General features: G+C 42.1%; 1 protein-coding gene across 4 annotated transcripts in view; it reads left to right on the forward strand.

Moving 5' to 3' along the window:
- Nucleotides 1–22,724, forward strand: part of ICE2 (interactor of little elongation complex ELL subunit 2) — a 121,107-nt gene extending 98,383 nt beyond the window's left edge. For 3 of the 4 annotated variants that reach the window (XM_056572701.1, XM_056572703.1, XM_056572702.1), the window contains 4 exons: nt 3,461–3,545; nt 4,937–4,987; nt 5,746–6,001; nt 21,862–22,724. In XM_056572701.1, coding sequence (XP_056428676.1) covers nt 3,461–3,545; nt 4,937–4,987; nt 5,746–6,001; nt 21,862–22,026 — 557 coding nt within the window. In that variant the 3' untranslated portion in view covers nt 22,027–22,724. The remainder of the gene's footprint in view (nt 1–3,460; nt 3,546–4,936; nt 4,988–5,745; nt 6,002–21,861) is intronic. The other variant, XM_056572700.1, reaches the window with a different exon arrangement.
- The last annotated feature ends 766 nt before the right edge of the window (nt 22,725–23,490 follow it).

Consider the following 23,490-nt stretch of genomic DNA (forward strand, 5'->3'; position numbering starts at 1 on the left):
GGAATACCCCTTTAATGTCGGGCCTGTAGCCGTCTGACAACTTCCACCGAATGCAGGTGTTCAAACTCCTGTGAGTCACTGGAGACAAAGATTGGGTGATGGCATCTCTGGACGCAGCCAAGGCCTTTGAGCGGCCGTTACTTTTGGAGGTTTTACATTGGTTTTGGTCAGAGATTCATTAAGTGGATTTCTATCATTTATAGTTCCCCAAGGGCCTGTATGGCAGTCAACGGCGCACTGTCCCTGTATTGCTCACTTGCCTGGGGTACGCGGCAAGGCTGCCCTATCTCTCCCTTACGTTTGGTGCTGGCTATTCAGCCTTTAGCTCTCTAAATCAGTCAGCACCCCTGATATGCAGTGATACACGTTGGCTCAAGGGAGGATAGCGTGGACCTGTATGTGGATGACATGATTTTATTTATAACTGCCCCAGAGACGACTTTACCGAAACTTTCCCCTCCATTTCCTAGTGACCATCAAGCGTGTACTTTTTGTCTTTCTGTATGTGTTTGTATTGTCTTGTATGTTGAGTAGACACTTGTGTCGCAAATTCCCACTTTAGTGGTTGGTATAAGTTTATTACTTGGTTGTATGCATGATCATGATGTGATGCAATTTCTTTATATCTTGCTATCACCCTTTTATCTGGGCTGTTCACTTTCTATACTGCTGTTGTATATTGTCCGTGATCCTTTTTGTTTATTCACATCGCAATAAACTCAGTTTAAAAAAAAAGTGTGGTTTCTATTATGATGCCTTTGTAGGAAATGTGCAGCATTAGTAGTATTACCATATATACAGTACTCGAGTATATAAGCAGAGTTTTTCAGCACGCCCCCTCGGCTTATACTCGAGTGAACTCTCCACCTGTCAATCCCCTCTCAGTGGTCTTCCACCTGCGGACCTCCAGATGATGCAAAACTACAACTCCCAGCATGCCCGGACTAGTGACGTTGCCTTGACGATGACGCACAGGGACATTCATGTTCGGCCTCCCTGCGCATGAACGTCCTTGTGCGTCGTTGTCAAGGCAACGTCACTAGTCTGGGCCCAGAGCGGAGAAGAGGACCCCCCGGTGAAAAAGGACAGCCCGGAACGACTAACCCTCCCCACTGGATGGTCCCTGTAGCATAGATGAATAGAAAACTAAAGGGGGGGGGGGTCTGGATGATGACGAAGGCCGCAGTGGTCTTCAACCTGCGGACCTCCAGAGGTTTCAAAACTACAACTCCCAGCATGCCCGGACAGCCGATGGCTGTCCGGGCATGCTGGGAGTTGTAGTTTTGCAACATCTGGAGGTCCGCAGGTTGAAGACCACTGATGAAGGGATTGACAGGCGGTGATGATGAAAGGGGGGGGGGGGTGGTGATGACGGGGGTCTGGATGATGACATGGGGGGATGATGTATTTCCCACCCTAGGCTTATAGTCGAGTCAATAACTTTTCCTGGGTTTTTGGGGTGAAATTAGGGGCCTCGGCTTATATTCGGGTCGGCTTATACTCGAATATTTACAGTACGTATATTTCTCCCCTTAGGGTTATTAAAAATATTCGTGTTAAAGTTTGCTATACCGGCTTTCTTGTTGCTTGCTTCAGTACTTTTTCTATTTGGGCTAGCACATGGAGGAAGGTTTTAATCGAATTCCAGCGGTCAGAAATGACTCAAGTGTTGTCACAGATTGAGCAAAGGCCAGATGACAGGAAATTGATGGGGAAGGGAAAAGTCATATCAGGCTACTGACATATATATATATACACAAATATAAAGGACATTTCACTACTAATTTCCCAGGCTACGATCTGTATCTAGAGGAGTTGTGTTATTAATACAAAATAAAATACTATATATAATATCCAATTCATGCTACCACACATCTTACTTTAATAAATCAGTTTACGTATTCTGGGTATGTGCAGACCAAAGGTGGTGTTCTTTATAGCAACAGGTTTACATCACTTGGCCCGGATTTATCATCCTGCTTCTGGTTTTATCATAGCAACCAATCACAGCTCTGCTTTCATATCTTTCTGTGATTGGTTGCCCTGGGAAAACTAGAAAGTCTTTGTTTCAGGCAGATTGACAAATCTAGGCCAATAGATTTACCCCCACCCAATAAAATATAAAAATGTAATGCTCCCCTGCTCCAGAGGTCAAGGTTGTGCGCTATATACAGTATTTAGACAGTGTTGAAGTATGGCTATTGTATTTTATACCTCTCATTTATTGTAGTTGCTGCAGCAGACCACAGAATTCACCTTGCATCTTAATGGAGAAAGTTAAATGCCACAAATTAAAGGGCTACTCCGGTGGAATTAAAAATCAAATACACTTTCTGGCACAAGAAGATTTGATTTTGATTTTCGCCGGAGTACCCCTATAATTTGTGGCATTTAACTTTCTCCATTAAGATGCAAGGTGAATACTGTGGTCTGCTGCAGCAACTACAATAAGATTTGATTTGTAAGTTATTTCTATTTAAAAATCGTAACCCTTTCAGTACTTATCAGCTGCTGTATATTAGAGGAAGTTGTGTAGCTCTGCTGCCACCTCTGTCCATGTCAGGAACTGTTCAGAGCAGGAAAGGTTCACTATGGAGATTTGCTTCTACTCTGAACAGTTCCTGACACGGACAGAGGTGGCAGCAGAGAGCACTGTGGGCAGACTAGAAAGAACTACACAACTTCTTCTGTAGTATACAGCAGCTGATAAGTACTGGAAGGATTATGATTTTTAAATACAATACAATTAAAAAAAAATGTAATTACTTTTAAGAGTGCCCCATTAAATAAGGACAACGCATTACATATTCCACAGTACTTTACTATTCAGAGGGTAGAAGTACAAAGCAGTGCCCAGGTAGTGTGGTATACGGAGACGAGTAAAGAGCTATATGGACATACAGCATTGTAGAGAGCTTTGTGGATGAGAGGGACAAGTCTAAACTGTATTCTAAAGTGAAGAGGTAACAAGTGGGACTCGCACAGGAAAGAGGCATCAGTGTAGCGGTTTAATTCACAGATTAGTGAGGGGAGGGTTTGGTGAGGACAAGGCCAATAATGAAGAAGAGAATGAATCGGAGCAACAACAGAAGTTATGGCTGTTTCCACAGTAAAAGGGCAGGTTCTGTAGATGTTTTTGAGTGCAGACATGAGCAAGCAGTTGATTGAATATAGGAAAACAAGAAGTTTGCTGTGTTTCAGATGTACAGAGGACCTGATGTTAGAGACGGTGGATACCCAGACAGTGGTGTTTTGGTGCAGTGCAGGGGGTGATGTCATGCAAAACAGATTGATATTAGGTGTCATTATCATAGAGATGATACTGAAAACCAAATCTGTCATTATTTGTCTAGTAGGGGCTGTATAAATTGGAAGTTTTTTATTACCCATTCCCCCAAAAAGTTATTTAATCCTATGTCATATTATTGTTAAAACTCTGCTCTTTGTATTTCTCTTGTAGGACACGTTGATGCTTTAACCTCTAAATTCTTCATGCTAGAGGAAATTGCTGTTGAAAATGTGAAGGAAAGCATGAATACTTTCAAGTAGGTTTTATTCTGCTTCCAGGTGACACTACACATGTTGTATATAGTAGCCCAGACGTGTATTCCTGATGCTATCATCCGTTGCATACAAACGTCTGTACTTGAACATTGGAAAATTAACAAAAAGGGAGAAAACTTCCTCCTTTTACTAATCCACTGAAACGGACAAAAGGCTTCTGTCACACCATGCTTGTGGTGCCCCTTTGTTGTCTGCATCGGGAAATCTCATGCATATGGCAAACATAATCATAAGCTTGGTAACCCAACAAAAGCCAAGAAAGTGTCACTTTGGCCTCTGCTTTAGTAGTTCCCATCTGGTTTCTGCTGGATAGCTCTGATGTCTGGACTATTCCATAGAGCAGGATCCTGGTAAAAAAAAAAAATGTAGAAGCGTTTGTATAACTGCATCCACAAAGTTATATAAAGGAGGTAGCCATAGCCATCAGAGAGTCCCCAGTAATATACCCCTGCTGAGCACCACAAAAAACTAGACAGAGGAGTCCTTGAGAGTGTTATCTCAATAAACATCTTACAAAAATGAGAGAACTATGGTGAGGCAGAACTGCACTAAGGTCTCGATGAGAGAAGGCAGGAAATATCACAGTACCGTATTTTTCGCCCTGTAGGATGCACCGGTGTATAAGACGCACCCAATTTATAGGCGCAAAATCTAAAAAAATAAAGATTCTGAACCCAACAGTGATCTTCAACCTGCGGACCTCCAGATGTTGCAAAACTACAACTCCCAGCATGCCCGGACAGCCGTTGGCTGTCCGGGCATGCTGGGAGTTGTAGTTTTGCAACATCTGGAGGTCCGCAGGTTGAAGACCACTGGATAGGAGGTAATACTCACGTGTCCCCGGACCCGTCACCGCTGCCCTGGATGTCGCTCCATCGCTGTCCCCGTGGTGTCCCCGACTCTCCGGACATCTTCTTCCCCGGGATCCACGCTCTCCGTCGCCGTCATCCCGTCACTACGCACTCCGCTCCTATTGGATGACGGGACGGCGTGCGTGACGACGGGATGACGGCAAAGGAGAGCGCCGGCCAAGCAGGGGATCCCGGCACGGAGCAGACACCGAGGAGGCAGGTAAGGTCCTATAAGCTGTTCGGGACCGCTGCGATTTCACCGCGGCGGTCCCGAACAGCCCGACTGAGCAGCCGCGGTCAGCTTTGATCGCCGCGTCTGAAGGGTTAATACAGGGCATCACCGCGATCGGTGATGTCCTGTATTATCCGCGGGTCCCGGCCGTTGATGGCCGCAGGGACCGCCGTATAAGACGCACCAACTTTCACCCCCCCCCCCAGTTTTGAGGAAGAAAAAGTGCGTCTTATACGGCGAAAAATACGGTAATTGCTGAGTAATGATTTTCTGTTTTATTTCTGTACAGATCTGTCAACTGCCTCAACTCTCTTCGTCATATCTTAAAGTGGGTGACTGGGTAAGTATCAGATTGGGATGGCTTCACATATACATTTAAAGGCCCTGTAAGCTTTCTAGCTATCTTTTTATTGTTGGCATAGAATACTAGCTTCTTTAGAATGGAGAAGGATATCATTGTCTCCTCTATGAGCACTTTCATTGATCCTGTCTAAGATATCATATTGCATGTTTGTAATGTAAACTATTTCAGCTAGATACATAGAGGAAATGAGTAGTTAGCAGAATGAGACCTGTGTTATCTGAAAATGGTGACTCATACTTAAATGTCTGAATTATGGCGGGGGGGGGGTGGAGGAGGGGTTCTGTATGTGTATATTGTTCTATGTTTTCTTTTTTGTTAAAGGTTAATAAAAAATGAAATTGATTAAAAATAATGACTCCTCATTCAGGAGGATTATCCATATCGAGCTCAAGCACCTACTATAGAGAAAAAGCTGGCATGACATTTATGAATGATTCAGTCCACGTGTATATTACGTAGATAACAACATACAAAGAACAGCAAGAAAAACAGGAGAAATGTATACTTTGAGATCGAGCACTGGGTCCTGGCAGCTACCTTTCTGTCATTGGCAGCCGAGTCAGATGTGCATTCTACCAGCACGTCTACTTAATGAGATCAGAGTAGTGGATGTTTGGAGATCCAGCACTGCCACTTATACTGTGTTTACTATTATTAACCTGCAAAATAACCATTTTGTAAGCTGTAAAAAGGCGTCTACATTTATGTCCTCTAAACTTTTTTTTTTAATGCAGTCTACAGGATGGATCCTATCTCTTGAGCCATGTGTCTGGAGACTCCTCTGTCTACTTGTATAAAAATACCCCGGATAACATAAGAGGAGCCTATAACCTGCATGAGGCCCACTGCAATGCTCCTAAAGAACCGTCCTCTCTGTCTGTTCCCTGGGTGCCTCTGAATCCCAATCTGTTGTTGAAGTTTCACATTCAGCATGGTCGTCCACCTTGCACTTTTCCACCTGCACCAGAGAAGGATACAGGAATAAATAAAGTAAGTGACTGAGTAGTAGTAAAATACCTTCACCCTGATGCTTCCTGGCAGCTCTTTGTGGATTTCTGCACATTCCTGACACTGGGGGTAGACATAATCCATGATGTAGTTTCTGGAAATGCAGACTGTGCCTAACCACATAATCGTTTCTGAACTGAAAAAACTGAGTACAGATTTTCCTTTATTACACTGTGGAATTTTGTATTTGCTTAAATAAAAACCTACCGTGTTCAATCTTCAAATGAAATTGTAAGGTTTTATACCTAACAGAGAGTTAACATTTTATGCCTTTTTGTATGTTATCATAGTTGCTTTTCAAAGAGGTTGTCCTATAATCAGTATTTTATGGCATGTAAATCAGGTTGTTGTTAACCTAACAGCTAGGACCACTATGTTCTACACCAGTAGTCACCAGGAATTCTCCAGAGGGATAGATGCACTTTGTCACAGCTCTCTGCTCTGGCTAAGGCTGGGTCCACACTACGTTTTGTCCCATACGGGAGCGCATACGGCAGGGGCGAGCTAAAAGCTCGCGCTCCCGTATGTGACCGTATGCGCTCCCGTATGCCATTCACTTCAATGAGCCGACCGGAGTGAAACGTTCGGTCCGGTCGGCTCATTTTTGCGCCGTATGCGCTTTTACAACCGTACCTAAAACTGTGGTCAACCACGGTTTTAGGTCCGGTTGTAAAAGCGCATACGGCGCAAAAATGAGCCGACCGGACCGAACGTTTCACTCCGGTCGGCTCATTGAAGTGAATGGCATACGGGAGCGCATACGGTCACATACGGGAGCGCGAGCTTTTAGCTCGCCCCTGCCGTATGCGCTCCCGTATGGGACAAAACGTAGTGTGGACCCAGCCTAATAGAGGTGGGATCAGATGAGGAGACCCCCTACCTTCAAATGACTTCATAGAGCACATAAAAAGCAATAAGGTAACTCCATTAAAGGGGTGCTCCACAGGCCAGCGTTCAGAACTAAATGTTCCAAGTGCTGGTTTTGTGCGGTGGGGGTCGGCCACGCCCCTCGTGTTGTCACGACCACACACCCTCAATGCAATGACCAACCAAGCCCCCTCACATAGGCCTGCATTGAGGGGGCATGGGCGTGACATAACGAGGGGCATGGCCGACCCCCACAGCGCAAAACCAGCGCAAAAAGAGCATTCAGAATATTTAGTGCCGAACGCTGGCCAGTGAAGTACCCCTTTAATATGAAAGCCTGATTGTTTGCCTTCATAGCAAGACACTAAACTATTTAGACCGGTGACATATCTTTTTTCCATGGTTTGTAATGAATTCTATTGTGACGTGACATCTGGTTATAGTTATAGAACCCCTTCTGTAACAATAATTAACCCTTCATGGTGCCTGTTTGCTTTACCATTTCCCCACATTTTTGTGGATGCTTTTCAGGATATGTTCAGCTGGGTTCACGTTATTTTATTTTAGCCAGAATCAGAAGTGAGGCCAAAAGACAGAAAAAGGTGCAAATCTTTCCATTATAGTTTTTCTCTTCCACTCCTGGTTTTAGCTGTGGTTTTACCGCAGTTCTGAAAATCCCCTGAAAAGATGACATGAAAAATGTGTTCATGAGAGAGTAGGGGGAAGCTGTGTGTGGGGATGGGTTTTATTGTTGTTGGAAAAAGTCAGAAGACCCCTCCCATGTTAGAGGAAGGGGGGGTAGGATGGGGTTTGATGTCATTCTTGGATCATACACCACAGCAGCTTGAGATATTGGAGAACTGCTGAACTCTGCCAATTTCCAAACACTTTTCATAATGCACCAAGAAATGTGTACTGGATCTTTTTACTGTGTTTTGCCAGAAGGAAAATATGTTGTAACACTGAGCTTTGTCTTCTGCAATGTTTTATGAGTCAAACAAGTAAACTATAAAGCTCTGTCTGTGTTGTACAGTGTTAAAAACGCTACAACTTTTAAGAATTGGATTCCCCTGCTTGTATAGTCTGGATGTGACCTTTATTCTGGGAGGATCCCTTCAAGAGTCGCTGAGTTGGAAGAAATGCCCATATCATTAAGACAGCATTGTAGTGTAGTTTGTCTCTTTTATTACTAATAGAGTAAAGCTTATATTGAGCAGGAATTGCTCTTATTGCTTGAAGAGCTTAGAATAGTCCAATGTAGAGAAGTAAAATAGTTAAGAATGTGTATTGTTCCAATTTATTAGAGAACGTTATATTCTTATGATCTTGTGGCCTGTAACAGCAAGAAAAACAGTGTGTGTATGTATATATATATATATATATATATATATATATATATATATATATATACCGTATTTTTCGTCATTTAAGATGCTCCGGCATATAAGACGCACCTAATTTTATAGGAAAAATCTAGAAAATAAAGATTCTGAATCAAATACAATGTAAAGTATAGGACAGTGAACTTCAACCTGCGGACCTTCAGTTGTTGCAAAACGACAACTCCCAGCATGCCCGGACAGCCAACGGCTGTCCGGGCATGCTGGGAGTTGTAGTTTTGCAATATCTGGAGGTCCGCAGGTTGAAGACCACTGGTATAGGAGGTAATACTCACGTGTCCCAGCCGCTCCGGACCCGTCACCACTGCCCTGGATGCCGCCCTCCATCGCTGTGTCCCCGTCGCTCTGGAATGTCTCTGCTGCCCGGTATCCTCGCTCTCAGTCGCCGCCATGACGTCGCTACGCACGCCGCTCCTATTGGATGACGGAACGGTGTGCGCGACGGCGTGATGACGACGGAGAGCGCCGGCCATGCCAGGTTTGTGTCACTTTCCCTTCAGACGCGGCGGTCAGCTTTGATCGCCGCGTCTGCAGGGTTAATACAGGGCATCACCGCGATCGGTGATGTCCTGTATTAGCCGCGGGTCCCGGCCGTTGATGGCCGCAGGGACCGCCGCGATAGGTGTGTATTTGCCTTATAAGACGCACCAACTTCCCCCCCCCCCAGTTTTGGGGAAGAAAAAGTGCGTCTTATACGGCGAAAAATACGGTAATATATATATAAATATATATATATTATAATGTACATTCCCTTCATGATTTATTTCCAGGCTGTTCACTATATGACATCCATTTAGACTAGTAGACAAGTTCCCCCTCTGCTGACATGCATACCTCATGTGCCCAGACCAAGCAGGGCTGGCGCCCAGATGATGGTATGCTATGAAGAAGCAGTATTGTTATTTTTGTGTGTTCTGCTAATATATCGGGAATTAACACCGAGAGCTTGACATCTGCATTCTTTTGATAATACACATGTTCCTTAATACAGATAGCTTGAAATCATTCAGTCTCCTGCAACTATTGTCCCTGATATCGGAATTTGTGGCATACATTTTAGTGTATTAGTGTGTTGAAGCAGCTATAGTGATAGCTACACTGATTTCATGTGTTTTTATATGCATCTGGATAGGGTAGTTTGGCTAAACCTTGTCTGATTTGTAGAGCACGGTGAGCCTGGAGTCTTTCATATATATGAGGTGTGGGCTCCTCTGCCCGCCCATTGTCGATTGACAGCTTCTTCTGGTCACTAAGAATTGACAGAGAGTGGGCAGAGGAGCCAGCAGCTTATGAGTCCTCCGTATTTTAAGTTCAGAAAAACTTTACCATATTCACACCATTAAAATCAGGCAAGGCTGTGGCAAGGGTAGCATGAAGTACATGATAGATTTCATTTAATAGTAATATAGGCAATATAAAGAAGCAAAAAAAACTCTTCTTATGAACAACTTTGAGATAAAATCTATATAAATGTTGACTACTTTTAACGAATACTTAATGTATTAAGTTAGTTGAGTATCCAGCCCAACCACTGGTGCAAGTGGCCAACATGGAGGTGCTGGAGGGCACAGACCTGAAAAAGAAGAAAAGCCTGGCATGATCATTCCTATGAATGACCGTATAGAACATTAATATACAGGACTGATTTGTGGGCTAAGCCACAGTACCAGCTTAAACTGCACTAATAAACTTTTGTAAGCAGATTATTACATATATGTATAATGGAGAACTGTATGGTACAATAAACTTAACCCCTTAAGGACTCAGCCCATTTTGGCCTTAAGGACTCAGACAATTAAATTTTTACGTTTTCATTTTTTCCTCCTCGCCTTCTAAAAATCATAACTCTTTTATATTTTCATCCACAGACTAGTATGAGGGCTTGTTTTTTGCGCGACCAGTTGTCCTTTGTAATGACATCACTCAATATATCATAAAACGTATGGCGCAACCAAAAAACACTATTTTTGTGGGGAAATTAAAACGAAAAACGCAATTTTGCTAATTTTGGAAGGTTTTGTTTTCACGCCGTACAATGTATGGTAAAAATGACATGTGTTCTTTATTCTGAGGGTCAATACGATTAAAATGATACCCATTATTACGTACTTTTATATTATTGTTGCGGGACGTGACATCATCATTGAGCAGTTAGACAGAAAACTTCAGAAGCTGATAACTATTGGAAGGATTAAGAGTTTTTAATAGAAGTAATTTACAAATCTGTTTAACTTTCCGGAGCCAATTGATATATAAAAAAAGTTTTGGCCTGGAGTACCCCTTTAAGAAAGCAATACTCTTTACAGGTCACCGTGACCATTTATGCTTTATACACGCTTCTCTAACTGGAATATGGTTCTAAAAACTGGCACAGTATTATGTTGGGGAAAGTCGCTCATGCAGAATATCTTGTTAAATTTACCAGAGGTGGGGCAGCAAATAAGCAATGTGTTTTTGTTTTGTTTTTTGCATGTGAGCAGAGGGTGAGTCTCAGGGGCACATTGGTGTTGTGACTGTCACCATAAGGGCTGTCCATTTGCTGTGGAACACAGTTCCTTTAGACTGTTTTTTATGTCTACAAAGGCGCAAAAAAAGGCGGAAGCAGGGTTTATTTGCGCCTTTTGGTTTACACATTTCTGCTGATTTTGAGTTGCAATCCACAGATTTTGGCAATACACATGATATGGATGGGTTTTATGAACTGCGCCTTTTTGTGAAAAGGTGCAATGCCACTGAAAAGTCTCTAAAACTACACCAGCCCAGACTTAGCTTAGCTTTTTGGTGTATGTGAAGAGAGAAATTTCAGAAAATATTTACCTGCTCAATATTTATCAATTGCTCTGTGACCATTTAATAAATTTGGTGCTCCTACACATTATCAGCACACAAAAAAAAGGTGTAGGAAAAGGCTTCACATAGGCTGGGTTCACACCATGTTTTTGCAATACAGTTCCCGTATCAAGTTTTTGATTTAAAAAAAACAAAATGTATTCCTCAGAACCGGACTAAACGATCAAAACTTTTTTAATCCATATATGGTTGAAAACTATACGTTTGAAAAATGATGTCCGGTTGCATCAATTTTTTAAGAAAAAAACGTATACGTTTTTAACTTTTCATTCCATTATGAATAAAGTTTCACTTGTTTGATTGAAATTCCAAGAAAAAACTGTGCTAAGTCAAAAAACGTATGGTGCAAACCGTATGGAACTGTACGCACATACGGTTCTGTACGGTTCCCATTGACTCCCATATTAAAAAAAAAAAAAAAAAGTATATGTTTCAATACGGTTTTTCACCCGGACCAAAAACCATGGTAGGCTACAGTTTTGGTTACAGGAAAAAAAACTGACAAAACCGTACAGGATGCAAAACGGACACAACCTGATGCATCTTTTGGCATATACAGTTTTCAATGGAGAGTCACTGCATACGGTTTTCAGTACAGTTCCATACAGTTTTCACATTGAAAACGTATACGGGAACTGTATTGCAAAAACATGGTGTGAACCCAGGGTTACACCTACAATGATAAATTCCAGCCAGTAAGCTGTCCTGGGTGTGTACACAGATTTGATCAAGTGATTGCCGCTTTAAGCCCCCTAGTGGAACAAAAAGTGATAAATAACTTTACTTTAAATGAATATTCAGACACTAGCGACCAGGGGTTATTAAAGGAAAGCGTTAGCCTGTTCACCCACCCTAAACACAATACACTGGGTTATAGTGTCGGTGAACAGGAGTCCAACGAGGGGTCACTTACTTAAATATGTCCAGTAGGTCCTGAGATATGTCCTCAAGAAGATCCTCTGCTAAATTCAGTGAATCGCCTGACAGTTTTCCTTATAAGCTCAAGAAAAAATAAAAAATAATGTGTTACTATGAATATAAAAATAGTTTTTACATGTCGCAGGGATATGTGAAAAGTTTTGATCAGTCAGGGTACCAGTACTGAGACCCCCATCAATCAGGAGATATAGCAGGCTCCATAGACTATAATGTCAACTGCTAACTGGGGAGTGAATACATCTCCCATTAGGTAGGGGGTCTCAGCACTGAGACCCTGACCGACCAAAACGTTTGACATGTCCAAAGTCTTTTATAATGGCAGTTATGCTTTAATACAGAGTTAGAGTCATAGACAAATACAATAAGAAATATTTCCTGAATAGCCAGTCACTGACTGAAGCAGCTCATCTATGTGGCCAGTGGTTGGCTGAACAGCAGCTCTGGGGGAAAGCCTGTTTTAGAATGTATTTTTTCTGAGGCTGGCAACCTCCTATACTGGGTTCTGTCTGGTTTCATTCATACCTTACTAGACAGAATAACATAGCATTTTTGATTGAATCTGCAGCTGAGGCACCAAAAGGAGCCTCCAGCACAGGTGTGAACCCAGCCTATACTATATGTACCTTTACAATTATGTCTTTGGGTGACAGATTGTACAACTGATTCCAAAAATTCATGTTGTGCAATTCCATAAAACTTACAAAACAGGTCTTAGAAAAAACAAACACCATTGTGAACAGTTACAAACATTTACCTTATATAACCCACGGGTACGGAGTCCATTTTAGGACATCATCAGTCGTCAGCCATAACGCCGTCCTCTGTCAGGTGAAACAGCGTCCCGCCTCCTCCCTCGGGCCAATCTCCGTCAGGCGTCAGCCGCAACTCCCTCCTCCCTCCTTTGTCATCCTAAGGTCTCTCATCCGAACCTCCGTCATCCCTCAGATGAAAAATATTCCTGCCATGTAGCAGAGCAGAGTCAGTGTCGGCTCTCTGCTATACGGGTTCTGCTGTACACGCTATTCAATGTCGGCTCTGCTATACAGACTCTGTAGCACATGTAGTGTCTGTAGTACACATGCAAGTTTCACAGTTTGGACCCTGCTATACATGCTGTGCAGCGTCTGCTCTACTATGCAGCAGGAAGTTGCATCTGAGGGAGAATCGTCTGAGGCATGGCGGCGTTTTGGACGAGGGAGTTTCGGATGAGGGAGGATGGAGTTGTAGCTGAAGGAGGACGGCTATTGGTGTGAGGGAGGAGGCAGGACGCTGTTTCACATGTCGGAGGATGGAGTTATGTCTGACGACTGACGGCAATTGGTCCGAGGGAGGAGGCGGGACGCCTGACGATGTCCTAAAATGGACACCGTACATGGGATTTATTGTATCAAAATTACTAGGTGACCACCTACACCTTCAACTTCAGCACATTCACCTAGTGACCTAGTTTAAGTGATATATAGGCCAAATTCACACACTAGATTGTAAAACATTTTTTATTGTTTATGGAAATCACCTAAAAAATAAATGTATTCTGAGGCACAGGATTGTATTGGATTTTTTATGTACAAGTAGAAGTTAGGCCATTTATAAATGTAAATAAATTAACATTCCTACTTTACAAAGCTGTCGTCTAACCGGTTTCACAGACTCTTCAGCAACTTGTGTTAAATCAAATGATGGTAGTGTTTATTTACTGGCACGGAGCCAAATGATGATATCTTCTAGTTGAGCTCCCTCCTCTATTTTTTATTTAATGTGGTTTTTTTTTCTAAAAGCTGCATACAAGAATTGTATATAGTCTAAAGCTGGCCATACACTTTAGATAGTTGTCCACTGACAGCTCATTATGCCGACAGCAGGGGCGGACTGAGCAGATGGACACTTCGGACATAGTCCAAGGGCCTGCCTACCGCCCACCAGTCAGCAGAGCATCACTATGGCCTCAGAATGCTTTTTCTTCAGTTGAAGCCCGGGAACAGAGCAGAGGGCTTAAAGGTGTGTCTTGTGTGTGTGTGTGTGTGTGTGTATTCAAATACAAACAGCACATCCAGAACTGTAGTCTTTCAGCAGAGGGTGTAGGCAGGTAAAGGACTGCAGTTACCAGGTCCAGAGCTTGAGAGAGGTAGCATGAGGCTACTGAAACATGAAGCTACTGCTGCACTTATCTTTTTGATATATATACACACGTGTGTGTGTGTGTGTGTGTGTGTGTGTGTATGTTAGTACTGTGGATGTATATGTGCTAGTGTTTATCTGTATAAATGTATATAATGTGTGTATATGATGTATTTTCAACACAGAACATATTCTTGGCACTACTCCTTTAACTTTCCATTGTACACTACATGCTGCCTCAGATGGATACCTGTGCTCTACTCTGCGGTGGTGCTCTGCCAGGTCAAGCAAAGCAGATTAATCTCATTTAATAAGAAGAAATTGATAGTGGCACTCACCATGTGTGGTAGACTTCTTGGGCATCATTTCATAGGTGCAGATACAGACATGCAGTGGGTAGCTACCTTGTGTCAGCGCTAGAGATGAGCGAACTTACAGTAAATTCAATTCGTCATCAACTTCTCGGCTCGGCAGTTGACTTTTCCTGCATAAATTACTTCAGCTTTCAGGTACTCCGGTGGTCTGGAAAAGGTGGATACAGTCCTAGGAGACTCTTTCCTAGAAATGTATCCACCTTTTCCAGCCCACCGGAGCACCTGAAGGCTGAACTAATTTACGCAGGAAAAGTCATCAAGAGCCGAGAAGTTCTTGACGAATCGAATTTACTGTAAGTTCGCTCATCTCTAGTCAGCACATAAAACAAATATTTTTGCCGGAGATAATAGGAGCTGCTTATATCAGTCATACATAATGTAATGTCTCTAGAGGTTATATCCGTTATATGTTATAAGAGGAGCAGCTTATATCTGTCACATGTAATAGAAATGTGTCTAAGGTTAAGTTGTGGTGCCTTGTGGGGGACAGGAGTAGTAGTGCAGGTCCAGTTGGGGGTAGTAGTATACCTAGCAAAGTCTATGGTATCATGGTAGCCTTGTGGGTCTGGCTGAACCCTGAATATTCTCTTGTGGTCTCTGCACAAGGTAAAGGTAATTCTTGACCCCGGGCAGGGGTGGACTGAGCGGTCGGGCGCTTTGCACAAGGTCTGAAATGTAGGGGTGGGACATGAGGAGGGGTTTCGGTGAAAATAGGGGCAAGAGGGTCCTTGTTTTATTTTGTCTGGGGGCCCTAAGGCTTTGTTCAGACAATGGAATGTGCGCATGGAAAATTTCTGTGCGGGCATTCCACTGACAGAGGAGGACCGCTCGGAAAAGTGTTGTTTCATAGATGGCAATGCATTTCCTTGCGGACTCGGCAGAAAAAATAGACATGTCAATTCATTCTGCGGACACCGGAATTTTAAAAATTTGAACAGTGCAGCAGACTCTGCTGCTGCGGAATTCCGCATGGAAATTCCATTGTGTGAGCATAATCCTGAGTGTTGTCAGTCTGCCCCTGGCCAACAGCTTTCTCTACTAAACTCCCATAGACATGCATTCTCTTTGAAGCCAAGCATTTGTGTATTCTGAATGGGGATAGGTACTAAGCCGATACCAGATAACTCTGAAATCCAACTGCACGATCCTTCTCTTTCCCAATAACTGCTGTCTGGAGGATTTCAGCCCCCTGGCACCCTGTCTCCTATGGTGATTATTGATTGTAGGAAGGGGGGGAGGGTAAGGGAGATTAATGTATTGTTGTAGATGTAGACTGATTATGTTTCTGTCTTGAGTTTTGGAATTTTGTAAATTAAAAAAATGTATTTATTTATTTAAACTGCTGTCTGGAGATAGTTGGAGGTTGTATGTACAGTCATGGCCGTAAATGTTGGCACCCCTAAAATTTTTCTAGAAAATGAAGTATTTCTCACAGAAAAGGATTGCAGTAACACATGTTTTGCTATACACATGTTTATTCCCTTTGTGTGTATTGGAACTAAACCAAAAAAGGAGGAAAAAAAGCAAGATGGACATAATGTCACACCAAACTCCAAAAATGGTCTGGACAAAATGATTGGCACCCTTTCAAAATTGTGGAAAAATAAGATTGTTTCAAGCATGTGATGCTCCTGCATTCCGAGTCATTGAGGACATAGGGCGTATGCATATGCCCGTGGGAATTCCGGTCCCCGCCGCTAGCCGGTTGGGGTCCGGACCGGGATGCCTGCTGGAATAATTCAGCAGGCATCCCGGCACATCGCCGAGGGGGGTCCCCCCCCCATGGCGGCAATCGCAGAAAATCGCATGTCAATTCAGACATGCAATTTTTTGCTATTCCGGGCTGATTGGGTCTCTGGTGACCCGATCACCCGGAAAATAGGGATGATCGGAGTTGTCAGTGACAGCCCGATCATCCTGAGGGATAGGAGCGAGGTCGCAATGCTGCGATCTCCTCCTATCCCCTGCCATTAGTCAGAACTGAGTTCTGACCAATGGCAGCGCAGGACAGGGGGTTGCCATGGAAACCCCCCGTTCTGCCCACCCCTGGATGTCGGGCAGAACGGGGGGAGAAGATGGAGACCGGTACCTTATCTGAAGATGGCGTGGGGACCAAAGATCATCGTGGCTCATCGATGGCTCAGGTAGGGAAACAAGGGTGTGGGTATGGTAAATGAAAGTAAAGCGATCTTTACAGGGCAACCACTAGGAAGGCCGAACTGCAAGTCCCAGCATGCCCAGACATCCAAAGGCTGTCTGAGCATGCTGAGAGTTGTAGTTTTGCAACATCTGGAGGGTCACAGTTTGGAGACCACTGTTATAGTGGTGCCCAAACGGTAGCCCTCCAGATGTTGCCAAACTGCAACTCTCAGCATGCCTAGACTGCCCAGGCATGCTGGGAGTTGTAGTTCTGTAACATCTGTCCCTTCAGATTTAGCAATTTTCATGACATTTTTGAAAATTGCTGCTCTAATTTGAAGCCCTCTAATTTTTTCAAAAAGTAAAAATATGTCCATTTTATGATGCCAACATAAAGTGGACATATTGTATTTGTGAAGAAAAATAAAATTTATTTGGAATATCTATTTTCCTTACAAGTAGAGAGCTTCAAAGTTAGAAAAATGCCAAATTTTCATGAAATTTGGGGATTTTTCACCAAAAAAGGATGCAAGTAAGGCAAAAAATTTACCACCAAAATAAAGTGGAATATGTCATGAAAAAAACTATCTCAGAATCAGAATATTTGGTAAAAGCGTGTTAGAGTTATTAATGCGTAAAGTGATGGTGGTCAGAATTGCGAAAAAGGGCTGCGTCCTTAAGGGGTTAAACTCACCTGGGGCAAGTAACAGGTGTGGGCAATATAAAAATCACACCTGAAAGCAGATAAAAAGGAGAGAAGTTCCCTTATTCTTTGCATTGTGTGTCTGTGTGTGCATGGACAACAGAAAGAGGAGAAGAGAACTGTCTGAGGACTTGAGAACCAAAATTGTGGAAAAATATCAACAATCTCAAGGTTACAAGTCCATCTCCAGAGATCTAGATTTGCCTTTGTCCACAGTGCGCAACATTATCAAGAAGTTTGCAACCCATGGCACTGTAGCTAATCTCCCTGGGCGTGGACGGAAGAGAAAAATTTATGAAGGGTGTCAAAATGCAGGATAGTCCGGTTGGTGGATAAGCAGCCCCAAACAAGTTCCAAAGATATTCAAGCTGTCCTGCAGGCTCAGGGAGCATCAGTGTCAGCGCGAACTATCCATCAACATTTAAATGATAAGAAACTCTATGGCAGGAGACCCAGGAGGGTCTGACACAGACATAAAAAAGCAAGACTACGTTTTGCCAAAATGAACTTGAGTAAGCCAAAATCCTTCTGGGAAAACGTCTTGTGGACAGAGGGGAGACCAAGATAGAGCTTTTTGGTAAAGCACATCATTCTACTGTTTGCCGAAAACGGAATGAGGCCTACAAAGAAAAGATCACAGTACCTACAATGAAATATGGTGGAGGTTCAATGATGTTTTGGGGTTGTTTTGCTGCCTCTGGCACTGTGAGCCTTGAATGTGTGCAAGGCATCATGAAATCTGAGGATTACCAACAGATTTTGGGTCGCACTGTACAGCCCAGTGTCAGAAAGCTGGGTTTGCGTCTGAGATCTTGGGTCTTCCAGCAGGTCAATGACCCCAAACATACGTCAAAAAGCACCCAGAAATGGATGGCAACAAAGTGCTGGAGAGTTCTGAAGTGGCCAGTAATGAGTCCAGATCTAAATCCCATTGAACAGTTGTGGAGAGATCTTAAAATTGCTGTTGGGAAAAGGCACCCTTCCAATAAGAGAGACCTGGAGCAGTTTGCAAAGGAAGAGTGGTCCAACATTCCGGCTGAGAGGTGTAAGAAGGTTATTGATGGTTATAGGAAGTGACTGATTTCAGTTATTTTTTCCAAAGGTTGTGCAACCAAATATTAAGTTAAGGGTGCCAGTAATTTTGTCCAGACCATTTTTGGAGTTTGGTGTGACATTATTTCCAATTTGCTTTTTTCCCTCCCTTTTTTGGTTTAGTTCCAATACACACAAAGGAAATAAACATGTGTTACTGCAATCCTTTCTGTGAGAATTACTTAATTTTCTTGAAAAATATCAGGGGTGCCAACATTTACGGCCATGACTGTACAATAGTTGGGTCATCTGTTCCCACTGAAATCAGCAAAATGGAGCCACATTATAGGAGTTGTTCAGCAAGAAGTACTTACCCAGCTTATTCTCAGCCACTCTCATTACAATGGTGTCCAATCCCCATTTCCTAGTTTATGTCTTGACACACTTATGGCTGACAGAACAGTGGAGTTATCCTGCTTTATCCTGTCTAATGAAAGTTATTTTATGTATTTGTTGAGTTTAATTGTAATATAAGACCAAACTAGAACAATTGAAAGGAGGACACATTGTTCTGTGCTCTAATAATCCCCCCCCCCCCCCCCCCCCAATCTTCTTCTCTTATCTATATCAAGGGGAGGTGTGTGTAGCATTTGTCAGGTGGGGCACAATAATGCGAGTGCTACAAGTTTCAGCCTATCTCTGGCTGTGCGGAATAAAGAAGCCTTTCTTCTTCTGACACACCTGAGTTAATAGTGATGTAGTCTTGTGTATAATAGGATTACGTTTCTTCACAGGTAACACAGACCTTCCTGTAGACTGCAGCAGTTCTCTATTGTGAACACCAGAGCACATGTGCTGTCTGTGGTCAGTGCTTCCTAATCTTATTTGTGCTGAAATGTAGCACATAAACAGCAATTAGTCTAGATAACCACTAGGTCAGTGTTTTGCAAAACTACAACTACCAGCATGCCTAGACAGTCAAAGGCTGTCTGGACATATTGGGAGTTGTAGATTTTACAACAGTTGGAGACAAACTGTAAAACATTACACTAGGGTTAATAACATGTTAGTAACCTGCATAGTAGATAGACTGACGGCCATCAGACTCTCCCTGCTGAATGGAGCAGGGAGAGTCCCTTATCATGTGAATAACTATAAATTTTTACCACTGGACTACCACTTTAACCCCTTAATGACGCTGGACGTAAATGTACATCCTGGTGAGGTGGTACTTAAAGCACCAGGACTTACATTTACGTCCTATGCATAACCGCGAGCATCGGAGCGATGCTCGGGTCATGCGCGGCAGGTCCCGGCTGCTGATAGCAGCCAGGGACCCGCCAGTAATGGCGGAAATCCGCGATCGCACGAATGTCCGCCATTAACCCCTCAGATGCCGTGATCAATACAGATCACGGCATATGCAGCATTGTGGTCACTAAAATGCATGATCGGATCGCCCACAGCGATCCGATCATCCAGAACGGCAGACGGAGGTTCCCTCACCTGCCTCCGCTGCCTTCCACGGGTCTTCTGCTCTGGTCTGTGATCGAGCAGACCAGAGCAGAAGATAGCCGATAACACTGATCAGTGCTATGTCCTATGCATAGCACTGAACAGTATTAGCAATCGAATGATTGCTATAAATAGTCCCCTATGGGGACTAGTAAAGTGTAAAAATAAAAGTAAGAAAAAGTAAAAAAAAAAGTGAAAAACCTCTCCCCCAATAAAAACGTAAATTGTCCCATTTTCCCTATTTCACCCCCAAAAAGTGTAAAAAAAAGTTTTTAAAATAAATATTTGGTATCGCCGTGTGCCTAAATATCGGAACTATTAAAATAAAATGTTAATGATACCGTACGGTGAACGCCGTGAACGTAAAAAAAAGGCCAAAATAGCCGCTTTTCTATAACCTTGTATTCCAAAAAATTTTTATAAAAAATGTATTAAAAGTTTTATATATGCAAATATGGTATCAATTAAAATTACAGATAACAGCGCAAAAAATGAGCCCTCATACCAAAAAATGAGCCCTCATAAAAAAAATAGGGGGATTTTAAACATACTAATTTGGTTTAAAAGTTTGCGATTTTTGTTAAGCGCAACAGTAATATATAACAGTAGTATCATTTTAATCGTATTGACCCAAAGAATAAAGAACACATGTCACTTTTACCATAAACTGTACGGCGTGAAAACAAAACCTTCCAAAATTTTCTAAATTGTGGTCTTCTTTTTAATTTCCCCACACAAATAGTATTTTTTTGGTTGCGCCATAGATTTTATGGTAAAATGAGTGATGGCATTACAACGGACAACTGGTCGCGCAAAAAACAAGCCCTGATACTAGTCTGTGGATGAAAATATAAAAGTGTTATGATTTTTTGAAGGGGAGGAGGAAAAAACGAAAACCTAAAAATGAAAGTCCAAATGGGCTGAGTCCTTAAGGGGTTAAATAAAGCCCACACTTATAATGCTGTTTTGCAGTTAGATCTATTAAAATAATATATTTTTTCTATTCATAAATATTTGGATATTTTATAGTTACACCTGCTGTTTAGGCATTCCTCATTGTACTTTATCCACCATATGCATGTGCTAAGGCGGACACACATGCTTAGTTTCCCATCTCTTTGTTAAAGGGATATTCCAGGCCAAAACTTTTTTTTATATATCAACTGGCTCCGGAAAGTTAAACAGATTTGTAAATTACTTCTATTAAAAAATCTTAATCCTTCCAATAGTTATTAGCTTCTAAAGTTGAGTTGTTGTTTTCTGTCTAACTGCTCTCTGATGACTCACGTCCCGGGAGCTGTGCAGTTCCTATGGGGATATTCTCCCATCATGCACAGCTCCCGGGACGTGACATCATCATTGAGCAGTTAAACAGAAAACTTCAGAAGCTAATTACTATTGGAAGGATTAAGATTTTTTAATAGAAGTAATTTACAAATCTGTTTAACTTTCCGGAGCCAGTTGATATATATAAAAAAAAAAGGTTTTGCCTGGAATACCCCTTTAAGCCCGGTCTCCTCAGCATTGTGTAGAGATCCCGGCTCTTGTGAGCAGGCCGCCATTGACTCTACAGGAACTTTTGTGTCAAATATGATGCTGAGCAAGTCCTCCCATGCAGAGAAGATACTACATGGGCACTGTCAGCTTCTTGGTGCTGGGAGAGAACTACTTTATGTGCATGGTATCATGTGTGTTGGTCCAGTGCAGCGTATCATCCAGAAACAGAATAGAGAAACTGCTTAACTCATAAAGTATTAGAAAATTAAAAAGAAAACATTTTAATAGCTTAATGGCTTTCTACTAATATCACAGGCCAGCATTGGTTGTGAGATAATCCCTTTTAAGATTTTATAGATAGATTGAATGATATGTTTAATCCAAATTGTGTTTTATTGTGTGCTACAGCTAAACCAACCAAGAAAAGCTCCCTGCCAAGAAAAGACTGATGTTTTGCCAGCTACCAGTGCATCTAACAATAATAACACACAGAATAGAAAAAACAGACGACAACGGCAGAAAGCGAAAAAGAAGGCACAGAAAGCTAAAGCTACATTGCAAGAGAACACTTGAGTGTGGTGTATATAACTGCACAACTGTATATTAGGTGGATGCAGCATGGCTACTTATCCACAGACTACACAAGGTCGTGTGTAAGAAGAGTCTATAGAGGTCTAAAAAGGTAATTCAAATATATAGAGAGTCTTCCTGATGTCCTGTCTGTATAATGCATTGTGAAGTGCCCATTTACAAGCCTTATATGTGAAGCAAAAGAATAATACCTTGCACAAAGTGGATACAACCTGGCTTGATAACAAATGCTAAAAAAAAGTAATGCTGGAAGAATAAAGAATATCTCTACCTCTTTAATTAATAAGACAACGATATTGATGTTTCTAATACAACAATGCAGAGGCTATCCTGTAGGAAATGAACATGAGTTTGTAATATAACGTCCAATGTTATTTTAGCACCATTAGCCCACTATTAACGTTTCACCAATCCATTATATGAAAAATAAAACAATCGGATTCTCTGCTCCACTTATTCTGGTTCTGTGCTTCGCTTCCTTTGGTATTGCATGGTATTACATCAGAAGGGACATGTCCAGAGGTCCGGGGGACTGCCCTTCAAGACAGCATTTATAGGCTATATAACAAACAATTACACATATATAATGATAGCATTTAGTATGTTAGACAGTTTTCCATACATGATAATACTGTATACCTAAATAAAGTAATCATACAGGAGCATATAATAGATTGGGCAGCATTTTCATGGCGACAGCTTTCCTTAGTGTAGTGTACCTGTAGTGCACTTTTTATACAGTACAGTAGTTTGCAAAATCTTTTTATATAATGTAGATAATAACAAGGTTGTTTTTTATTTATTCTAAATAATTATAACCTCTAACAACAGTATATATAAATTCTAATATTTTCCCACTATTTAACATCTACATCCCCCAACCCCCAATATCTAACATTCTCAGAAATAAAATACAAAACAGTGCATAACCCCATTCCATTTTTGCTATCCCAATGTCCAATTTTTGTCTCATGGAAATATGGTCATCCTTGTTCGGCTTTCCAGCATCCCTCCCACAGTAGCACAGATTGGAAGTTGTGCAGAGAAGAAATACAAAGATTAAAAGGTATGTTGTATGGCAGCAGGTTATATAGCAGTTCATCTTACCCCCATCATTTTTTATTTTCATTCTTTTTTACTTCTATATTTTCAATTCTATTCTGTTGCAACAGGAAGTAACTGACAGCACCTCTGTCACTAAACATGCTCATATAGTACAGATGGTTGGAGCAAAACTTTTGGAATGCCTATTAAATTATAAGGGATTTGTCAGTTCTATATCCTGTTTAGAGCTCAAGTGTCAGAGGCTGTGCTGAGCCTCCTCCCGGCCTTGCTTATTATGTACAGGGCTCCTCTTACAGCACAGGGCACAGTCAGTAAAGGTAGGGAGGGGTGGAGCTTGTATCCTGCAGCTTAGCCCAGCCTCCTTGACACTTGAGCCCTGAG

This window comes from Hyla sarda, chromosome 4, assembly GCF_029499605.1.
Source record: "Hyla sarda isolate aHylSar1 chromosome 4, aHylSar1.hap1, whole genome shotgun sequence".
Taxonomy (NCBI): Eukaryota; Metazoa; Chordata; class Amphibia; order Anura; family Hylidae; genus Hyla; species Hyla sarda.